Genomic DNA, 13471 nt, shown 5'->3' with positions numbered 1-13471 from the left:
CCAATGCAATTAACAACCAAAGTAACTCCCAGAGGCCAACACATCATCAAGACATAAATGCGAATGCAAAGCATAAGGGAAACACATGTACAAGGGAGTGTCATCACATGCCATACTAAACACAAGGCTCTTGCCTAAGGGCATGCAAAGCCATCTCAACCATTGAAAGACCAAGGGAGATTGGCTTACCATCTCCACGACCTTCTCATGCTCAACCTAAAACATCCTCCCTAGGACTGAGTCATGAGGCACTATCATTTTTTTTTCTTTTTATTTTTAATTGACTATCTACCCATTCCCATTCATCAATTGTTTATCACTTGATTAAAACAAGGTAAAATCCCTTACGCCCAAGAGGTCTGGACTTCATGCATCCTTACAAGGAACCTCATGATAGTCCATCTCTTGTGACCCCGGGTGTCGCAAAGGAGCCCACTCCCTTACATGGACCCATAAACAATATTACAAGAGGCTCTACGTCAAATAAGTAAATCTGAAATAAAACATCATACAATACTCAAACCATGCATAGACATATGCTCAAGATGATTAAACATCAACATATAAAAACATATGAGCCTCTTGACCAAAAGAGTACATAACCAAGTTGAAACACTGCTGCAACCAAATTAAAGACAACTCTCCAAGGTCTTCACACTTGCTATCATAAAACCAACATCACAAATAAATCAACTCCTCATGGCAAAACATCATGGGACAACTCAAAATAACATCGTAATCACACATTCAGACAATGGCATCAAAATTGAAACTAAGATCAATCTGTGATACAACATATGCAAGGTGGCCTTCGGTACCAAAATACAGCATAACACATGGCATAGAAATGACGTCTAAAAATGAAGACAAAGAAATAAGACGGGGCAACATTCATATTATGCTTGACCCACACTGTAACTCATGGGCTTCGCCCCACATTACAATTGAACTTAATATTCCAACTTTTACCTTGAACACAACCATTACATGGACTCATACACTCAACAATAAAATTATTAGATAAACCATTACTTTACAACATTCAAATTTCTAAGTATATATATGTACAAAACTGTCACTACACTAGTTACAGATAACAAATATAACAAACCCATCGAATGAGTGTTTAACCCCATTCGAATATGGTGAATCCCAAACAACAACGAAACTAGATAACTAACCTAGCACCAAAATCATGGTGCTGATGTTGTGTTATGCATCCACCACAACATGGGTGGTGCAACGCACCCACCATATTTTGGTGGTGTTGTTGCACCCACCATGTTGTGGGTGGTGATAGGCACCACCACATCATGGTGGTGCTATTGCACCCCCCAAGCCGTGTGTGGTGCTATGAACCACCACGACGTTGGTGGTGCAGAGCACCCACCATGTTGTGGGTGTGCTTAGCACCACCACAACATTGGTGGTGCAGATGCACCAACCATGCTGTGGGTGGTGCTAGAACCACCATGAAGTTGGTGGTGCAGAGCACCCACCATGTCGTGGGTGGTGCTAGCACCACCATGACATGGGTGGTGCAACAATATCCACCATGTCGTGGGTGGTGCTGAGCACCAAACCCACGATATGGGTCATTCAAACAACAAGAAAAATAAAAGAATAAGGGGGCAACAGGGATAAACATTGGGCAACAACCCCAATCCAGAATATGGATAATGTTAGATACATTTAATCCCCAAAATAACAGATGTTTTTACAAGCAAAAATGACAGGGAATCTAAAATAACAGATGATTATCAAAATTGCTAAATACCATCAATAGAAAAAAAAAATCCAAACCATATATTTCTTTGATTCCATATCATGATCAGAGAAATTATAACAAAATGCAGATTTTATACACAATATTCTTCCAACTATCATTAAAATAACAACACCCCCCATTTATTTCAATTTGCATTACAAAACATAAACCCCAGTCACAGAGAATACACACACAGGGTTCAAAATTTGAAGAAAGAGACATGAAAGAAGAATGAATAACAAAAATGAACCTCTTCCCTGAGTGATGGAAGAGAAATCTCTGATGGAGAGCTTGCACACTCCTTCCAGCAACAACTTCAATCAATTCCAAACCAAGTTGCAAACAAAAACCCCCAAATTGCCAAAGTGCCAGCCAACAAGACGAGTGCAGAAGAAAGTTGCAGAAGAAGTTCCTTTGCTTTCACGACAAGATTTTTAAAAAACAAAAAGAATTACATAGAAACCCTAGCCATCAAAACAACCAATGAAAATATTTCATTAAAAATATTTCCCCTTCAACTATGACAGTTAAATAAACTTATTTTTCCCATTTATTTTATGGGATTTCAAAAATCAAATTGAAATAAAAATCCAAATAAAAGATATATTACCCTCATCAACGTAATAATAACCAGAATATTATTACGACATTAAAATATAATAAATAGGGTAATTGTTTATTACTTACCCTTATTATTTCCAGATATTCAAAATATCACTATTAATAAGAATCATTTAAATAATGATTAAATTTCAACATTAGATAAATAAAGTAATTAAAATAAAATAAAATAAAGGTTAAAATCGCCAATAAGTAAATAAAATCAATAAAGCGAAATAATTAAATAACTCAATAAATCAATCAACTAAAGACATTAATTATTAAATAAAATCTCAATAATCCAAATAAATAATAATTTCAAATTCAATCACGAGAAATAATTAAATAATAAAAATAATTAAATCTTACTAAATTAAAATAACACTACCACTAATTAAAATCATAAATTATTATTAAATAATCACTCAATCACAATAAATCATTTATCGCCAATTAAACAAATTAAACAATCAATTCACCACTATAATCAATAAATCACGATTAAATAGATTAATTAATTTACTACTATAATCAATAGACCATAATTTAAATAAATTAAATAGACTAAATAGTCAAACTCACCATGCCACGTACTCACAAATATGACACGACATGGCGAAATTCGCCAAGACTGACGACAAGACTCAACGACAACCTAGACTGAGAGTGTGGGTAGGGAACCAACGATACCTCTGAGCCACATATTTGCCATCGAGAAGAGACACACTCGCACCTGTAAAGCCAGGGGAGCTCGCACCCGGTTGCACGGGAGGATTGAATGTCTTAGTACTTGCAACCTTGCAACCACACCAAAGATACATGTGCATATATATACAAAATAGGTAAGTGGAGGGATATCGCAACGACACATCCCGCTTACAATGAGTGATGTGAAGTTGATCCCCCACGAAGATAGTCAAACAATATCCATACAGTGAACATATAACTCATGAAACATCACATCATAAGCAAGTCAACTAGGGTTAGCATGTCCATTCCAAAATGAGGCATAAACCATAAAATCTATCAAAGCACATGATAATCCCAAATGCTATTGCTAATCGTCTAGAAATCATAACTAATCATGAGCATAGTCAACAACATCAATAGTATAAGATCATGTAATGTCTATCATCAAAATCATCAACTGAGAACGTAAACAGTCATAATCAATATCCATGCATCACATAAGTCAAATCATATCCAACATATCCATCGCACAAAATAAAGGTCTGATTGAGTCAATCCAAAATGAAACAACAGTTTGCTCAAGAGTGGGCACTACAAAATATCTCAACTAGTCTGGACTTAAGAGCTTAGAATATCTATAGGAAGCTTAAAAATCTTGCATTTGGCAAGAGAAAAGATGAAACCCCTAAAAAATTAATGTTCTTTCCATACTTATTTGATTCTCCAGATCATCTAAGGATGCAAGAGAAGAGTATATTCATGTAAGTTTCAAAAAATAACAACTCTACATTCTCAAATTTCTCAAAATATTGCTAACCCACAACTCACAAAAGCTCTAATACCATGTAAGATTTGGCTAAAAAAGCCATTTGATAATATAAATGAATGAAGCAAAGCAAATCTAAAATTTTAAAAAAATGGACAATAATAAAATGTATTATACTAAATAGAATGCAAAGCATACAATGATAATGAGATACTCATATGAGAGTGATGAGTGGTCATATAGGATCTACAACCCAAGAAACTAAAAACACAAGTAATATAGGATAATGAAAAAGTCCTAAAGGAGACAACCTAATTTGAAAATACTTAAGGGGATAGTTAACTAGGAAATGAACTAGTTCGACTAAGCACCTCATCCACACTAACAACCCTTAAATTGAAGGGCTGCCTTGACAACTCACCCTAGAAAAGTGGTGATCCTAGTCTTGAAAGGGGCGATGCTATCATCTCCTGACATGTGTGATTACTTTTAATTTTGGCTAATGACACTTTTTGATCCTTTCTATTTGTCTCCATTCAAACTTAAAATTCCATTATCACACACCCATATAACATCATTAGGTTGACAAGTAGCTCAAATATGACCTTGGTAGTCTTTTAATCCCATAATTTCACATTCTTGCATTTGTTTTTGAGTTTATGGAGAACTCTCCAACCACCTTGTATTGTTTTCATCTCATGTGTCCTAAGTTTGTTGTGAAAATCAAGACCAACATACTTATATTTTAATATTACTTCAAGAAACCCTCTTCAAATTGAAAGTCAAACTCTTCTTCTTTTTCAATGAGAAAATTAGAATTTTTATTTTATTGATGTTTGTATACATTCCCACCTCTTTACGAAAAAACTATAAAACTCATATATAATTTTTTAAATATTAAGATATTTCTACTATTAAATCTAAGATTACATCGTTTTATAACAATAATTTCACCACATACTTGGCCAGGTAAACCCAAGTCCCTTCAATTTTATTTATTTATCTAATTTTCCAACTTATTAATATATTGTCCAAATAAAAAAGGCCAACCTTTGTTTAAGACGTACGTCAGTAACTCTGGAATCGTTTGGAGAGTCGTCGTAGTGGGTTGATATTAGGATTTACTAGATCTTCGAGAAACTTAAAAAAAGAGAATCATAAGAAAGGTACTAGACACGAAACTCGGGGGGTTTGACTAAAACCACGGACGGAAAAAGCCATTACACATCAAAATTTTAATTTTGGGATTGACTAAAATTACAGAGAGGTAGCAGAGCAGGAATGAATGGAGGCGTCTTCTTCTTCTTCTTCTTTAGTTTCCAAAGCCAAGACAGGTAATAGTACATATTTCTTTACTTTCCGTCATGTTTTAAAATTTTCTAACCAAGAGGAGATGCGTACTTTGAACAGCGCTCCATTCTGCAGCCGCCAAGGCGGAGCGTGTAATCGCCGATTTTGGCAGGAACACAGGTAGCTATTCTGCCTTTTCATTCATTGTGAATTATGAATTGCGAATTACGAATTATGAATTATGAAATACGAAAGATTGATATGATGTGTGAAATGCAGAAAGTGAAACAAAAGCAGAGGTGCCGGGGACCACGGCCATTGATGCAACACTGGACACGCAAAATCAATTTGTTGAGGTAACTTTCGTGTCTATGATTTAAGCTTTCCTGGGAAACCCAAAACGTAGTGATTCAAATGCTTGCACTTCAATTGGTAAAGCTTCAACATACACGGGAATTTCCAATCCTTTTATTTAAACGAATAAATACGACGGGGAATTCCATATAAATTGATTTGACACAAACAAAATATTAGCGATTCCGTTGGATTCAAAGCAGCCTTCTCTGATAACTGTATGTAGAGAACTTTTAAACCATTGAATTCGTCCAATTGACCATGCACAGGGTGTACAAGTCTCTGACTCAATCGGTTCTGCTCATCCTTGGATTTCTGACAGACTGCATTATTCAATAATGGGGTCGTATATTTATTCTCTGCAGTAGGACATGTGGGTCCGTTTTTTAAAATAGAATGCTTACAATAAAAAGCTTCTGCTAGGTATGCCGAACCATCAAAACACAAGGGAGAAACCACTGAACTAAAGGCTAACAGTCAAAACATGTGTGTCCATTTTCACAGGATGATCTCCATTTTAGTAAAACAGCAGGGGAACAAAGCCTAAAGTACCACTTATGACGCATCTAATTACCGTCTGTCTTTTAAAGGATATGTTCTCATTGCTATCTCTAACTCCTAAAAGGTATCATCTCACTGAGCTGAAGGTAACCACTCTTACGGAGTTTATCTTAGACGGGAAACTTTATTACTCTTAGAGGAGGATAATGTCCTTGAAGGCCTAGGCGTAAAATTTGAAACAGTAGCTTAAGCCAGTCATCGAGAGGGCAGGCCTGACCACATGAACGTATGATAGGTAGAACTACCTTAGTGTAGTTATTAGAAACAAGAAACGAAATGTATGATAGGTAGAAGACCCTTCAAACTTTTAAAAAGTCGTTACCAGAAACAAGGAAGGGCGTTTCATAGCTTCAAATCTCTCTCACACACAAACACACAAAATGCAGAAATTACATCCAATAATTGAATTCAAAATTGTATCTTTACAAAAATAGGATATAAGGGAGTCTCTAATACAATGCTAAGGGAGTCTCTAATACAATGCTAATGCTTAATATGTAATCCATTAAATGAAGTATATGAAATAATATCTGGTAATGGTCCGTGATCACCATTCATGGGAGATGTGTGACCAGCCTTACATACAGTAAAAAAGGTGTACTGTGTGCATGTATTCTTCCAAGTTATAAACCATGACAGTCCTCCCAAGCTTGCTATAACTCTTAAATTACATTTAATAAGTGAAATTAAAATTGTATCTGTCCACAATTGGGATATACGGGTGTATCTAATACAATGGGAATGCTTAATTAATAATTTGTAATTCATCAAGAATGACATACCTGAAATAATATATAGTAATGACCATTTATCACCGTTCATAGGAGATGTGGCATCAGGTTTACATTCAGTAAAAGAGGTGTGCTGTGAGCATGGATTCATCCAAATTAGAAACCATACCATTCCTCCCAAGCTTGATAATGCTATGCATGGACACCGTTGTTATTCAGGCTTAGTCTGTAGGAGAAGCAGAATAACCACAGTAAGGTGAGCAATAGTTTTGGTGTTTTGAGCAGCTTTACAGGGAGGTTCTCCCCCATGCTTCCATGGATGGTGGCTCTGCCCATTGAGTCTAGTCCCTGTTCAGATGTTAAGGATTACTTTGAAAGTCTCATGCATTGCCACTTCTTTGGAACAGGGTAAGAATATATCATTAAATATTTTTTATGCATCACATTAAAAATATTTGCAACCCAACTATGCAATATTTGAGTGCAGACATGCTCACTTCTGACCAGGATAAGCTTCCTCTTCCATTATATCAAACATTAGGAATAATACTAATAGCAGTTGCGATTATAGGAGAACTAGCATGGCAACAAGACAGAGCATCCCGGCAACACATCCATTGCAGGCTCCATTGCACTCCAATGCTTCAATGAGAAACACCAGTCTCCACCCTATATGTAATAGTGGTTTGTATTACATACAGATTTTAGGTCATTCTAATGAGAAATGGCCTATTGTTCTCACTTTCTTACAACCATACTTTAAAGAGAGGAGATAGTTTTAGAATAACAATTGTTTGTCTCACAGCTTCTTAGATCTGTGCCAATGACGTTATTTGTGAAGAGAGTTTTAGAGGTACTTGGCAGACAAATCATAGATTCATAAGTCATGGTGTCCTGGCTGTTGAATGGGTTTCTGCAAGACTCACAGGGAAATAATTACCATTTAAATTTTATGTCCACGGACTTACCCTCGAGGAGGATCACCCCACACTTTGATTGGGTCAAATTAGGAGGATACATTATCTGCATTAAGTTGGCTGACTGGTATAGGAACACTGTGGAATTAGTTAGCCCTAAGTCAAACTTATTGAAGAACAAACACATTTGCCACTACCCCATATTGCATAGCATCATCACAACAAATCAGCCCCTCCCTCTCTCTATATGTACACACACACACACTTATATATATGCATCTATATATCTATCTAATATGGTATAATACATATGTACAATATATATGTCTGTAGATAATCCACACAACACAGCAATAACTAATAATGGAGCACAATGTCTGAAATGGGATTGTAAACATTAACTTACCTTGTGGGACTAACCTGTAAAATTTGAACTATAAGAATGATGCACAAACAAACAACTCCTTTTATAAATAATAATGTTGTTCACTCAAGTATCTTTTGTGTTGTTTCGGATTTCAACATAGCCTCCAAGAGACTTGATTAGGGATGAAATACCCACGTCTTCTAATATCTATATTTATATGGAACATAGCAGAACCATTATTCTTTGAGCCTATTCCCTAATTTGAGATGGTGTTCTTTTATCTTTCCCTCATTATGGTGTTCACATACGGTGACTATAACTTTTCAATTACATACTAAATTAATGCAACTAGCATTATGAAAACTTATGAGCCCACTAACCATACTTTCAATCATTATCTTCTCGCTTGATAAGTTCTTGACTCTTATAGAGAAATATTACCAGTTGTTGATACATGAGTGGCACCATGGGTTATATTGCCTTTTCATGGTCTGACTTAATCCATGACTAAATATTTTCCATGTGGCTGCTAGCTTCAGGGTTAACCCTTGGATGATGTGTGTGCACCATTGGTTGGTGCAAGTAAATGCATAGCATAATAGTACTACTCCCCATTATTTAAACCTTTAAATTGGGTTATCACTTGATTATTAAATTTGTAGCTAAGTAGGAGGTCTATAAATAGGAGGGTCTACCATCTATTGCTTACACAAACATCACCAGTAAATATCGATACCACCAATACTCTCTATATGTATATGTTTTTGATGCATTTCCAGTCTATATACAATCACTCTTCTTGAAATATAAACATGCAAGTCCATAGTATGAATATCACTTTCGATTCTGGACTTGCATGGATATTGAATGGCTTTCCACTGGAAAACAAGATTTAACTACAGATTATGATAAAATTGAATACTTGAACAAAGATCTTTAAAATGTAATTCCTATATATGGCATCTTTCTCCCAGATTCAATATGGAAGAAGGTAGTTGTAGACACCCAAATCTGTCCACTTAATTAAATGAATACTTAGTATTTATTTGATTATTTAACCATCTTTCAACTATTAATTAAATTAATATTTAATTAATTCATCCTAATCCTCTTCTTCTATTAATTAAATAAATTATTCAATTTATTTGATTTAAATCATTAAACCATATTCTGACAATTATTTAAATAAATAAAGCATATTTGTTTAATTAATACCCTCTCTCACATTTAAATAAATTAATATTTATTTAAATCCCTAACAGCCCATCCCTCACATTTAAATAAATAAATATTTATTTAAATTCCTAAATCCCTCACCCACTTGCACTTTCTAGAAAATGCAAGTTGCATACTAACCCTTCTCCTAATCATGTCTCAACCCCTATTATTAGCCTAATAGCCTTCTAAGTGTTTGCACATTCCTAAACTAAGGGATTAGTGAATAGTCACTTTTCGAAATATCTAAGGCTCTTACAAAGCATTAAAAGCCTTCTCCCTTTTACAAGCTAACCCACATGTGTCTTTGAATAACCTAACCCACCTTTAACTCTTGCACATTCCCGCAACCCTTGGTCAAAGGTTTATCCCTTAACCTCAACATCCATGGCAGCCCTCAAGTCCCCTCAAGCCTTAAAGGCTTTGACCAATCTGTTGGTTGAAAATCTTGTACACCTGGGAAGATGTGCAAAATTGTGGTTTCAGCCACAGTGTGTGAGTATAAAACTCTCCTAATTTAGGGAAGGCTCCCCCTTTTCTACTAACTAAAAACTTATCTAATTTGGGTGGGATGACATCTTATTCTCTTTCTTCAGGACAGACAATATTCTTTCTTTTATTTGAGGAAAGAAGTTACAGCAAGAACAGTAAATACAAAAATAAAACTTTTGGTAGGATTTTTTGAACATAAAGGGAAGCAAAGTTTCTATGAAAGCACAAAGACTTCCGTCACTTCCTTGGGATGGGAAAATAGAAATGAAAGCACAAAGTCTTCAACACTCCTACTGTCCTATCAACCTTCTCAAAATGATAACAGTGTACAACACACAACAACTCAAAGTCTGTCTATATGATACACTTCACCTTACATGCACAATTTTTAAAAATAAAAGCAACACAAAGTCTACAAGTTATCTCCTTACTTGAGCTTTCTACACTAGCTTTAAACGTGATGAGCAGCTCAAAGTTTGCAAGACCAAGTCTGAAAACCAAACCTATAACTCTAAATACAATTAGCAGCTCAAAGTCTACAAGATTGAATTTAAATCCCTCTTGAACAATAGAACAAAAATTACAATCAATTCCAGAACATAACAACTCGAATTGGCACAAAATCTCAACACAACTTGCCTCTTTTATTGAAAGCAATTTGATTTACATCTAAGCTCAAAGTCTTAGAGTGCACATACAAACTGACAGAATTTTGTTGCATTGTTAAAGATTATATATAAATTACATAGAACACCCTCGTCTATATATAGGAGAGGGGCTGAGAGCAAAATGTGGGAGAAGTCTTACCAACTGAGACTTATTCCATAACTAACTAACTAACTATGACTTATTCAACATTGCAAGTCCTATTGCATTTCAACTTGCAATGTAATTACATGTAATTACAAGTTACAACTTTGCAAGTGATATGATCTCCTGCAATTACAATTTTTGACATTACATGTAATTTGTCAAAATGAAATTACAAATGCATAATTGAAACTAAGTGTCTAGAGTCAAGACTCTATTTACATCATCCTCTGTTTGATTTTCATTCTATTATAAGACACTCTGTGATTGAAGTACTCGGGTTTGGGAATGGCATCTTGAATCGGAACAAGAACTTGCACCCTTGATAGTCTTTGTGTCCTTGGCCAGCGAACTTCAACCTTATCACATGCTTGGAGTAGTACCATTTCTTCAGGAGGGAAATTCTTCTCTTCGTTGTGTTCTTTCTCCAGGCTTGATTCACTTTGTTACTGGATGACTTCATGAGGATTATTGACCCTTGGGCTGCCCCATGAATTACTGTTGTATCTCTTCTTCTTTTGTTCACTGATGAAGAACCCATAACACCTTATTCAAGATGAAATTGTTATAAAACAATGCCCATGCCTTCTATTGTTGGTTTGATAGATCGTGTTTGCAAACAAGACTGACAAGGGAAGGGATATATTTGATGCAAAAATTGGCTCACAAGTGAATTTTGGGTGTTGAGGACTGCATTACATGTGTGGAAAAACAAGAGCATTGATTTGCAATTGTGGAGAACGAACATGCAACTTCATATGTGTAATGGGAAAATACAAGTTTGCACTTGTAATTGGATTCTAGAGACTCATTTTCAAGTGTTTTTTGAGTGCATTTTGGACCAATTTCAGGTTTTGGGGGGTGGAATGCGAGTGCAATGTAGGGAGAAACTTTTACACTTCCACTTGTAATCGGGTCTTGAAGACCCGATTGCAAGTGTGTACTGCTTGCAAATGAGTGGGAAAAATCTTCATAGTTTGCCCTTGAAATTATAACTTGGGGATTTGATAGCAAGATAGCAAGTCTTGAATGTTTGGGATGTGCAAAATGGGGAAGAAATGCTGAAACTTTCACTTGCAATCGGGTCTTGAAGACCCGACTGCAAGTAAGCGAGTTTGCATATAAAATTGCAGCAGGGGCCTTAAGATCCGATTACACATAAAAGAGGCTTAGCAAGGTAGATAGACGCTTGCATTCATCACTTAAAAAGAAAGGGGGACTTGGCTAAGACACTTTGCATTGGGGTTTTGTGGACCAATTACAAGTGAAAGGGTAGTACTTGCACACTTGCAGTCGGGTTTCAAGGACCCGATTGCAAGTAAAATATACATTGCCAATGGTGAAGCATGAAGAGCTTGCAATCGGGATCTACAGAACCGATTGCAAGTGATTTTAACTTGTAATGAAAATAACCCCTACACACTTGTAGTTGGGTTTCTAGAACTCGATTGCAAGTGACCAAGTGTCTCTTTTCTTTTATAAAACGAACTTAGACATAAAACCCCCACTTGACTTTGACAAGAACGCTCAACTAAAGGGACCTTACTTGTAGTCGGGTCTTGAAGATCCGATTGCAAGTGTTATAATACAACTTGTAATGATGCTCTAGAGATCCGACTTTGCAAGTAACTTGACAATTAAAATAATGAACTAACTTGTAATCGGGGCTTAGAGGCCTGATTACAAGTAAGTGCTTTTACTTGTAATGTCATCCAAAAGTTCCTACTACTTATGAGGTCAAAAAGTTCGTACTTGCAATAACTTAACTTGCAATGACAACAAAAAGTTCCTACTTGCAGTGACTGACCTGAAACCCGAAATTGCACAGAAAACTAGGAAAATGAAGGCAAAAATCAACCGAAACTTTCATAGAGATGGAAGATAAAGCTTGTGATTGATTTATCATCAAGAGGTGCAGACTTTCCACCTTGGAAAATGTGCCTTAGAACCTTAAACTCGCAAATTTTAAGCAGAAATTTGTGGGGTCGTTTAATTTTTGAAAGTTCAAAAATAAGGACAACACAATCTAACCCTTTAACCCTTGCACATTCCTTTACCCCTTGGATAAAAGCTTTATCCATTAACCTAACCTTAACCTAACCACCCATGGTAACCATCATGTCTCTTCAAGCATTCAATGGTTTGTCCCTCTCCTCTCAAGCCTTCCCTAGTTGACACTTGTCAATATGTGACTGGCTTGAAGGGGAGCACATGGATTGAGGATCACCACTTCCTCAAGCAATCCTAACCCTTCCTTAATCAACTCAATTTCAACCCTTCATTTGCCCATTTTCTCTATAAATAGGACTCATTTCTTCATTGTTGAGGGTGACACATAGAAGAGTTATCTATGCATTGTTATTTTTCTTAGATTTTGAATGATTTGTATGATGTTTTAGCTCTTCCACTAGTTGGAGTTGTTAGTTTACATTAACACTTCATTTGCATCCTCATCACACTTGACATAATCAACCATCTCCCATTCTCCATTTGACATCCCTTTTTATGCTAGTGCTTAAGCTGAGGGCATACTAAACATAGCAGTAGGATCTTGGAGAGGAGGAAGACAAGGAAGAGCCATGGCATAGGGAGCATCATGGGGAAGTTCATTTCGTTTTATTTATTTCCTAACTAATCCCTGTGTTAATCTTCTTTGATAATGTTTTGGATGGATATGTCTTCATGATTTGCTTATGGTTGAAAGTTCTTACTAACATGATTTCCTATTGGTTTATACTAACCTTCATTTTCAAAGCGTTTCAGTAGTTAATTGAGAAACGAGATATCCACAGGCTTTAAGAAGTGATAATCTGCAAAAGAAAGTGTCAACATTAATGTTGAATTAATGCTTTGCAGTTTCAGACATCTGTATTTTTTTGGAATTTAGTTAGAGCTATTTGTGAACATTTG

The 13471-nt window shown here is 35.7% G+C and overlaps 1 protein-coding gene across 4 annotated transcripts in view; it reads left to right on the top strand.

Moving 5' to 3' along the window:
• The first annotated feature begins 4942 nt into the window (after window positions 1-4942).
• LOC131043965 (uncharacterized) overlaps window positions 4943-13471 on the top strand; it is a 195237-nt gene continuing 186708 nt past the window's right edge. The window contains exons 1-3 of one of the 4 annotated variants that reach the window (XM_057977252.2): window positions 4943-5158; window positions 5235-5294; window positions 5394-5470. In XM_057977252.2, coding sequence (XP_057833235.1) covers window positions 5110-5158; window positions 5235-5294; window positions 5394-5470 — 186 coding nt within the window. In that variant the 5' untranslated portion in view covers window positions 4943-5109. The remainder of the gene's footprint in view (window positions 5159-5234; window positions 5295-5393; window positions 5471-13471) is intronic. The other 3 variants (XM_057977245.2, XM_057977237.2, XM_057977229.2) reach the window with 3 other exon arrangements.

The sequence above is a fragment of the Cryptomeria japonica genome, chromosome 6 (genome assembly GCF_030272615.1).
Source record: "Cryptomeria japonica chromosome 6, Sugi_1.0, whole genome shotgun sequence".
In the NCBI taxonomy this organism is placed as follows: Eukaryota; Viridiplantae; Streptophyta; class Pinopsida; order Cupressales; family Cupressaceae; genus Cryptomeria; species Cryptomeria japonica.
This window is presented reverse-complemented; position numbering and strand designations above follow the sequence as displayed.